The 10,384-nt window shown below is 42.6% G+C and overlaps 1 protein-coding gene across 1 annotated transcript; it reads left to right on the forward strand.

Moving 5' to 3' along the window:
- The first annotated feature begins 115 nt into the window (after positions 1-115).
- LOC139420570 (uncharacterized) lies at positions 116-10,168 on the forward strand. Its single transcript, XM_071170755.1, has 4 exons — positions 116-209; positions 1,515-2,173; positions 2,910-3,069; positions 3,519-10,168. The coding sequence occupies exons 2-4, from the start codon at positions 1,532-1,534 to the stop codon at positions 10,166-10,168; spliced, it is 7,452 nt and encodes a 2,483-aa protein (XP_071026856.1). The 5' UTR covers positions 116-209; positions 1,515-1,531.
- The last annotated feature ends 216 nt before the right edge of the window (positions 10,169-10,384 follow it).

Raw genomic sequence — 10,384 nt, forward strand, 5'->3', positions numbered from 1 at the left:
CTCTTCTCCCACAACACTGTTGTAGGGGAGATTATTTTAGAGCAAAGATTAAGCAAATTAACCATGATGTTGTCTCCCAAAATAACCCTTAGCTCCCAGCACAGAGCTGGCCAACAGTAGCCAAAATGCAGAGCACGGGACAACATTTTGTGGATACATTTGTGGATACACCAACTGGGATTTCTGGGATTTTTATGATGGGATATTAGGTACGTTTACTCAATCGTTTTATGTTATTGAAATTTTCATTCACTTCTGTATTTGTTTTATTGTCAATGAGAGGAGTTGTTGAGCTATCGCACGTACCTGTGTTCAGGTTAATCTATGTTTAGCCTAGCTATCTTGTAGGTCTAACATAGATAACCTTGTAGGTAAAAGATAGATAACGGTATATATTTTTCAATATAACAGTGGCATTAATATTTTGTGATGGATATGAAAGGGACTTTGTGATAAATAATTACACCTTATTTACAAACGTTTATTTGTTCAAATTCCCGATCAGAAATAGGATCAGACTATTTTCAACTGCTTTGATATTACCAAATAGTCTGAAATAGCTAAGAATGATACATAATGAATTACGATGTTGTTTCATGGTTGTAGTTTATTGTTGTCAATAATTGCTTAACATGGGTAATTAAGTAATTGAACATGTCAGTTGCTTGGTAAGGTTCCTGCTTCCTAGTAGTCTGTTAAACCTGATGTCACCATATCCCGTAAACAGCATATGCCCTCAAGATGTCACTCCATCTGCCACGAGTAAACAATTAGGCCTAACGAGGAAAATAGCTAGAAGTCAAATGTTTTGACAGGGTTTTGTTTACATCCTTTATTAATAATGAGTATTGCTCATCCTTTATTCATAATGAGTATTGCTAATGGGACTTCCCTCTTGTGATAATTCTGTAATCATAATGATTATGTGTTCACAGATCCGAAATAATTGAAATAGCATACCCATTCAAGTACATTAGGAAACACAATTGTTGCATTTCCCCCCAGACTCTTATGACCTATTTCCCATGTAGATATATTTTTTTTTACAGCACTGTAAGAATAATATATTTTTTCTGAATTGTTTTAACCACACATAAATTATCACAATGACCTTCATTTTTCAAAATTATATACTACTGATTTCAGTCTAATGACTGATGACATGATTCTGCAGCCATAATGAATGACGCCAACAAAGATCAAGCCTGCCTAACAATGTTTACACAATGTGTTTGTTTAGACAACTCCTTATTACATTTTTGACACTGGAAAAATCTAGAAGAACCTTGAGGGGAGTCAACCTGCTAATGAACCACTGTCCAAAACTATTCTGTCGTTTTATTTGATTTAGAGAAAAAATAACATACCACTGGTGATACCACTGCAATGCAGGTTTGATATTTATTATTTAAGTTAATCTGATATACTACAACAGATATCACAATCTCATAATAATCAAGTAACTAATGTTTATCATTATTTCTTCTTCATCCATCTCCCCTTTCTCTCTGTAGCCTATTAACCAATCAAAATGAGTGACGTGGTGCTCACAAAGTGCGCCCAGGACCAGTTCTCAGGGAGTGGGCACACAGTGACCACGTCACGCCACCCATATATCACAGACCCCATCGCCTCCAAGCGCATCTGCTTCTACAAGAGCGGTGACCCTCAGTTCAGTGGCCTGCGCATGGTCATCAACAACCGCACCTTCAAAACTTTCGATGCCCTCCTAGACAGCCTCTCCAAGAAAGTCCCGCTGCCATTCGGAGTAAGGAACATCACCACTCCCCGAGGGGTCCATGCAGTGCACACACTAGATGAACTGGAGGATGGGAAGGCCTACATCTGCTCTGACCAGCGGAAGGTCAAACCCATTAACATGGCAGTAGCCAATAAGAAGCTACCACCCTGGTACAATGCCCGCCCCATGAGCGCCCGGCGTCGGGCCTTGCAGCTGGCCAAACAGAACCCTGGCAGGCCCATGCACATAAATACCCCTGTCATTGTACGCACACCTAAGAGGTTGATGGTATTCCAGAATGGGGACCCCAGTGTCAAACATAATCTGATGCTACAGAAGAGAACCACTCACACATTTGAGGCTCTGCTGGATTACTTGTCCGAGTTGATGCACTTTCCTGTGGTAAAACTACACACACCAGATGGAAGAAGGGTAAGTGCTCTCCCCATGCCTATGGACACTAAAGTTACTGCAATTAATAATTCAGATTTGCTTGATATTGTTTAGAAACACATATTTTATATGTTTAATCTCAAGGTCTAGTTAGACAGGAAACCAGTGCTGATACTGTAACCAAACACATGGAGGTTCAGGCACTCAACTCTTATCTCACACATCATGCATTGGCATTATTCTGTGATGGCCTCACCTCATGATTGGAGGTGACCTGGCCCCAACTGATTGGCAACTGATTGGCCTTACTGACCCATAATAGTTGGACTCACAGCAGGACCCATAAATAACTGACAGAAAAAGGGAAAGTGTTAAGCTCCTCAATTGTTATATCCTTTTAACTGAGAAGGGATTTTGGGATAGTGTTGCTAAGGACCTCAGGATGTGTATCTTCTGCTGATGTGTCATGAGATTTCATACATAGCCCTGGTGTCACATATTTCTTGAATGATACATTTATCAATTCAATTCATCAATTCAATTGATGAAATCAATTAAATTGTACTTCTGATTTAGGTACAAACATGATTTAAGTACATACCAGTATTTAGGTACATATTTAGGTACATACAGTATGGAAATATTTTGGATACATACAGTATTAGTCTTAAGTCATGATTCTAAAAGTAAGCTATTTTAATCATTAATAGATGCCGTTCACAACAACATTTTATTCCACTATTACAGTTAAAATATTTCATTCGTCTGTCTGCAGGTGGATGGGCTCCCAGCTCTGATTATATGCTCTGGGATTGTAGTAGCTGCTGGTCGCGAGGCCTTTAAATCTGGGAACTACAAGACACAAAAATCTTCTGCTTCAACATGGCTGCCTGCTAGACGAATGGCATCTAAAAGACTAAAGCAACCAACATCCCGTAAGTCTCATTATGTTCACTCAACATTTTGTATGTATTTTGAAGCATGTTTTTGTCTTGATGTTTTAAAAATAATTTGGATAGCATCTGCCTATTAACTGGCATGTTTTCCATTACTTTGAGAATATATTGTTAAACATTCATGTGTCACATCTACAGTGCTACTGTCTGTCCAGTAGTAATCTATCCCCTCCGTGTCTACATGCTTGTACGGGATAAGCAGTGGGAAAGTGCTGAGACATTACTATCATCCATAATACCATGAATGACCTACAAAGGCCTACTCTCTTCATATGCGGTCAGTCATTATGAACTGTGTAGACTGTGGATCTGGTTTTCCTAACTATTGTTTTTGATCTCTTTTTCTTTGCTGACCTGCTGAAACATTCTTGCCTCCCAAAAAATACCCATCCATCGTTCTGCACTCTCTCCTTTGATCCACTCCAAAGGGAAAAAGAAACCTATATCTAGCGGCAAATCAAAACTTTTCTCCCCATCGTCAGAGAGATACTTTGTGAATCAGATAAACCACTGCATTGCAGGAAGTGAGTGTGACCTCCCCAGTAACAACGCAGAATCTGTAGAACTGGAGGCTGGCCATTTTCTAGAGTCAGTGGCCGAAACAGATGGCGACTCCTACCATGGAGATAGGGGTGAAGGTGCAGACAACTGCATGCCCGGTGACGATGACATTGAGAAGTCCTTTCGGGTGAACCAGGATGGCAGCATGACAGTGGAGATGAAGGTGCGACTAACCATCCGGGAGGAAGAAACCATCCACTGGACCACCACCCTGAGCAGGTCCAGTGTGGCCAACCAGCTCAGTGCGGCTGAGTCTGAGCTGGAGAACAGTTCACCTGAGTCCAACATCCTACCACCAACACAACCCAACACCATGGGCACCATCAATGGGTACAATGTTAAAAAGGATGATCATGATGATAAGGATGATATGCCTCCAGAGACCAGCAGACTTACCAGTGTGGAAGTAGACAATGAGGATGATGCTAAAACACATGTGGGTGTGGTCTCTCCCAGGAGGGCTCCTACCCCAGGACCCAGGAGATACAGACAGAAGCAGGCCTCAGTGGAGAGCCTCAAAACAATGTTGGGAGATGAGATTCAGGAGAACATGGTAGGTTCTAACTCCTACAGAGAAACAACTGAGAACGGAGAGGTAAAGGAGGAATACCGCATGGTCAGACAGTGCAGCAGCAAGCCAGTTCCTAAACCAAGAGGAGTTGGATCTGTGGATATCAACAATTACAATAAGACTCAATCGACTTTTAAATCAGGCATGGCTGAGATCTTGCAGATCCAAAATGGCGGGGAGGAAGTCATAGAAAGTGTAATGCACATATACGAGCAGCAGACCTGTCAGGACAATTTCCTGGCTAACAGCCAGTGTAATGTCCAGGGTGTGTCCATATATGGGATGATGTACGGAAGAACAGCCACCTCTGACACAGCCCACTTGTCCTCCAGTAATGACTTGGAGCTGGAGCTGGGTAGACCCTCTATGGCCTCAAAGTCAATCAGCGTGTGGAGGGCTGACCAGTCTCTTTCATCTGAGTTCACCATCCCCAAATTTAAGGCTGGAGGATCTCTCCTACGCAACAGGGTACTAAATGTCCATAAAACCCCTCTCTCTATGCCCACCAAAGACAATGACACCCCAGAGTGGGTCTCTGAAGCAAGCAAAGAAAACTCCACCACTGGTGTAAAGAAAGTCAAGAAAATGTTCTCAAAGCCCAAAGTCAAAAAGAACCAGGTTCGTAAGGTTACAACACCAGACAAAAGACGTAAAGAGAGTAATGAAAATGCTCCTGGAAACAATAAAAGAGTGAAAACTGGGGGGTTTAGCAGCAATGTATCCATAAGGAAAATGTATGGACCAAAACCTGCCAGAAGTCTCATCAAAAACAAAAAGAAACTAAAAGGAAAGGAAATCAAGTTAAATATTGAAAACCCAAAGGAATCGGCAGTGAAAGAATTACACGTTACTGAAAATAGAAACAATACTTCAGTTTCAGTAAAGAAGAACGTATTGCATGTTACATTTCCGACGGAGGCCCAGGTGGAGGGAACACTAAAAAGGCAGAGGTCTATGCACGAGGAGAGAAGGATTGATAAAGAGAGTCATGATCTGAGCTCTTCTAATATCAATGAACATGTTGAGAATTGGTTAGAGAAAGCCCTCCCAACTGTGTACCCAGACCCAGTGGAGGAAACTCAAAATGTGGAGACATCAACAATGTCTCCGGTAGAAACTGAGGGAGACATTGTTCCAGATGTATCAGAATCCAATTGTGAAATGGATACTCAAGAAGATGTGCCTTCTTTGTTTAAGGAAATAACACAAATACCAAGTAGTCTATCTTTGGAAACGACTGCATTTCCAAATAGAACATTTGAAAATATAGCAACACAGACCAACCTGGCTTTGGAAAACACAACATTACCATGTCCTTCTGACCAATCATCGCAAAAGACTCCATTACACAGTGATACTACACAGGAAAGGTTGCCCATTAATCCCTCAGTGGAAAATACACTTTTCTCCAACGGTCTCTCCGTTTCTCCTACTGCAATAATCTTAGTAGAAAAGCCATCACCATCTGGCAGTCATTCATTGGAAGAAACATCAATGCCTAAAAATATCTCAGAAGAGAAGCCACCTATCACAAATGGTCTGTCATTGGAAAATAAATCAGTACCAAATAGCTCCTCAATAGAGAAGACCCCAGTCTCAAACAGTCTCTCGCCTGAGAAGACACAACTGCCTGCTAAAACGCAGATGGAGAAGGCACCATTATCCAACAAAGACTTAGATGTGTCTTCCATAGGTAGCAGTCCTTCATATTTCATGTGTTCATCACCTAGTAGTCTAGGTGATGAAGAACAACCCTTATCAAGTAGTCCTTCATCAGATAAGGCTCCATCACCTACTGGCCATGTATTTGAAAAGACAACATTGTTCAACCACTCCACTCTGAAAGAACCACCATCACCTAAACTCCCAACAAAAAAGGCAAGATTGGTCAGTAATCTCACCCTGGAAAAGCAACTAACACTTAGAAAAGCTTCAGCTGAGAAGTCTTCAATATCCAGTGATCCTACTGTGGAAAAGGTGTTGATGGATAAGGCACCAATCTCCAATGGTCTCTCATCTGAGAAGCCTGCTAAAACTCGGATATCCAACATTGTCTTAGATGAGACTCCCTTAGCTAGTAGTCCCTCATGTTTCATGTCGACATCATCTACTAGTCTCACATCAGATGAAAGACCCATATCAACCACTGGCCATGTTTTGGAAAAAACAACATTGTTTAACCACTCCACTCTGAAAGGACCATCAACATCTAAACTCCCAATGAAGAAGAAGCCAATACCTCCCAGTCCCACTTTAGTGAATCACAAAGAGATGAATGGGGATGATAAGCTGAGCAATTCAGATCAGGGAGACAGTACCAAAGTAACAGCAGAGGAGCCCCTAACAAAAACACAGATACTGTCACCCACAGACAAACTTCCTCCCCAGCCAGATATGAAACCTGTGCTAGAGAAGCTCTGTTTCTCAATTCAGTCAATTAGACAAATCACACACAACAATCGTCCATCTTGTCTTGAAAAGTCAAACAGCTTGCCTGATTTCTCCTCCCATGTGGCCTCTACATTTGGGTCATCTACTAAAGCTCTCCTTTCTTTCTTATCTGTTATTACTTTAAAGGAAAGCTTCACTAACTGGAACATACTTGAACTGAATGCAAACAGTGTAAGCTGTGCTGAGGCTTTGAAAATGATGGAGTCTCTGAGAGAAATTGCCAATATGGAGGGTGCAGAGGAGTTGAAAGCTAGTCTGTCAGAATTGCTAAAGTCAACTTCCACACAACTGCTTCAAAGTTGGAAGGGTTTCCAGGAACTCAACAGCAAAGTCAGAAGTCGCAGCTCAACACCGAACAGTTCAGAGCACAATGTCTTGTTTGAAACATGCCCAGAGAAGGACTACATCATTGAAGAAAAGTCATTGGATATCGATGAGCTAATACATGAGCTTGACTTGCCTGGAAAGCTGAAAGAAGCATTGGCAGCCCTTCCAACCGGGGTGAGCGAAAGCATGGAGGGGGATGAAATAGAAATGTCTAAAGAAGCGAATGAAAAAGTGGAGTCATTCCCAGAGGAAAGGGTAAATGCCAAATCAACTGCAGTCCCTAAGGAAGAGGCTTCAAATGATAATGTGCTTAATATTGATGCTAATGTTGATGTTAAATCCATCGTTAAAAGATTTATAAATATTTACCATCCCAAAGAGGTGACTGAAAACAAGATGTCACCAATCCCAGAGAGCCAAAGCGGTAGGCAAGAGCAGCCCTTCTCCTCAGAAGAACAAAACTTTAAAGAGGATTTTACTTGCCATAGAAGCAGACAGGCAGCGAATAAGGAAGGTTCTGAACTCGAGCAGGACAACTGGGAAGGAGAGGCTAAATGTAGCGACAAACAGATTGACCATGATAAAGAACAGACATACTCAGACATAGAGCAGGCTTACAGTTTAGCATTGCATGATGGCTATTTGGAACTGCAAGCGTGTCCCTTGGAGACCAAAGTGAAGGATGGGGACATACAGTCAAGCTATGTGGAGGAGGAGGAAAGCTTGGAGGAAGAGCAGGAATACTATATTGAGAATGCACTTGTGGAGCAGGAGAACAAATGTATGGAGCTGCAGGTTAGCTGTAAGGAAAGCTTAGAAAAAGACCAAGCTAGCTCGGAGGAAGAACAGGAATGTCATGTTGAGGACCAACTAAGCTATATGGTATCAGAAAATAGATGTATGGAGGATGAATGCTTGGAGGAAGAGCAGCAATGTCACATAGAGGATCAGCCAAGTTATGTGGGGCTGCAGGTTAGCTATGAGGAAAGAGTATCCAGCCTCAAGGAGCAGGCTACCTCAGAGGAAGAATATGAATGTCATATAGAGGATCAGCCAAACCATGAGGAGCCAGAGGTCAAATGCTTGGCGCTGCAGGATAGCAGTGAGGACGGAAAGTCGACCCCTGAAGAAGACCAGGCTATCTCAGATGAAGAGCTGGAACATCATGTTGAGAACCAACCAAACCATGAAGACACTGAGATTAAATGTATGGATGCAAAGGTTAGCAGTGAGGAAAGCATGTCTAATCTTGAAGAACAGCAGGCTAGCTCAGAGGAAGAGCTGGAATGTCACATTGAGAACCAGCCAAGTCATGAAGAGAAGGGGGTTAAATGTATGAAGATGCAGGTTAGTAGAGAAAAAATAGAGTTCACCCCTGAAGAAGACAAGGCTAGCTTGGGGGAGGAAGAGGAAAGCCATGAAGATGACTTGAGCTATGCAAATGCACACATTAACGTGCAGGATGAGCAGACTCACTTATGGGTGGAGCAGACTACTCAAAAAGAAACGGAGTGTACTGTCAGAGAAACACTGTCTAGATTGTTCAAACAGCATTCGATTGCTGACAGGATGGATAAGGATAGTGGGAAGAATAGTGCGCAGCATGTTAGCTTCGAAAAACAAACTGATACTGCAGAAGAAGCAAACTTTGAGGATAATCAGTGTAGCTCAGAGGAGAAGCGAGTAAGCTATGAAGAGAAGCTGTCTGGCTCTGATGTAGAACATGTTAGTGTAAAGGATGAGCCATACCCAGAGGAGGAGTATCAGGAAACCTTAGAGGAAGAGCCTTCTGAGGAGGATAAACATTATGAAAAGACTGAAGCAAAAACAACCAACTGTTTTGAGGAGCCATTACCATCTGTAGCAGAGCGAGTAAAAATACTGGATAAGAAGATTGCTGATATAAAGCAAGGGAAAAGCATTACTATAGCGACAACTGGCATCAAACCGTTTGGCCAAATAGAGGTTTCTGCTGTCTCAGGCGGTGATGATGCCAAAGAGCAAGACAAAGCTCATGTGCACACTTTTAAAAGGACAACATGGCCTATAAATACATCAGAGACTGTAGTCATGTCCCCCCCAGCTCCACGATCCTTGTTGGCATTTAGCTATGATGGCTGTATAACTAGAGAGCCTGACGGAAATAGGGTCAAGTCAATAAAGGAATTGTTTATAGCAAAAAGCGTTGTGGACAATCTGTATGGACAAACAAGACTACCCAGCCCAAACACCTCAGATCTGTCTGACAACAGACCGGAGACTTCTGGCAGTGGTGGTCATCAATCACAGACATCAACTGAGACGTCCAGTGGTGAGGATGATTCAGTGAAGAAATCCATCACCAAATGCGTTGTCAGGAGAACAATCGAAAGGCTTTATGGAAAGAAAGATACCAATGTCAAAGACCGTGCCCGTGAAAGTCTGCCCCCATCTCCCCTGAAACCAAAGTCCAGAAAATGTCCTGGTAAGATCAGCCTTTCCCCATTTCATAATGCACAGACCAAAGGGATGTCTGACTTATCATACTTCAATGCCACAAGCTCTGTAGGCACATACAGTGATCCAACACGGTATATCGCCTTCAATGCACAGGTCGAGCCTGGAGACTGTTTCCTGATAGACAAAGACAGGTGGCTCCTCAGAGAGAGCGTGATCAGAAAGTCTGTCTCAGAGCCTATTGATATCAACAAGAACACATCTGCATCAACTGAAGATGTGTGCAAAAATACAGAAGAAGACGTCCCTTACTCCCTTTTCGGCCACACTGATTTGGAGGACATAGTGAAGTCTGTGAAGCCTTTGGTGCCAAAGTGCACCTATTTCAACCTGCCTCATGGCTGTGACTCAGACCCGCACCAGGATGACCTAAGCCCCGTCAGCAAGGGCAGTGCTAAGGGTGACGTCTCAAAGGACAGTAAAGACAAGACAGAGAAACCAAAACTGTGGGCTGAGAAGAATGGAATAGCTTTTGCCCCTACTGACTTCAAGATGCCAGATAATAAAGTTCACCCTCTAATAGAAGGCCCGGGAGGTGGAAAGGTTGTTGTGGTACAGCCTGGCAAACGTCAGCCTGGCAAAGGTCAGACAGATGTCATGAAAATTCCACAGGAGCCAGATGCGCTAGAGATGCTCTACTTCTCCTGTGGCCAGCATTGCCCCATCCTGTGACACACTTAAATGTGGACTTTTTTTTCTCCACAGGCAGCTTAGAATCTTACTGAGGCTATTCAAAGGTACCAGGAGATGTCATATACAGTGCCTATAGAAAGTCTATACCCCTTTAACATTTTTTCAAATCTTGCTGCCTTAAAATTCTATTTTAAAAAGGATTACATTAGATCCCCCCCCCCCCCCCCCTACAGATCTACACAATCTTCTCAAAGG

This window comes from Oncorhynchus clarkii, chromosome 11, assembly GCF_045791955.1.
Source record: "Oncorhynchus clarkii lewisi isolate Uvic-CL-2024 chromosome 11, UVic_Ocla_1.0, whole genome shotgun sequence".
Taxonomy (NCBI): domain Eukaryota; kingdom Metazoa; phylum Chordata; class Actinopteri; order Salmoniformes; family Salmonidae; genus Oncorhynchus; species Oncorhynchus clarkii.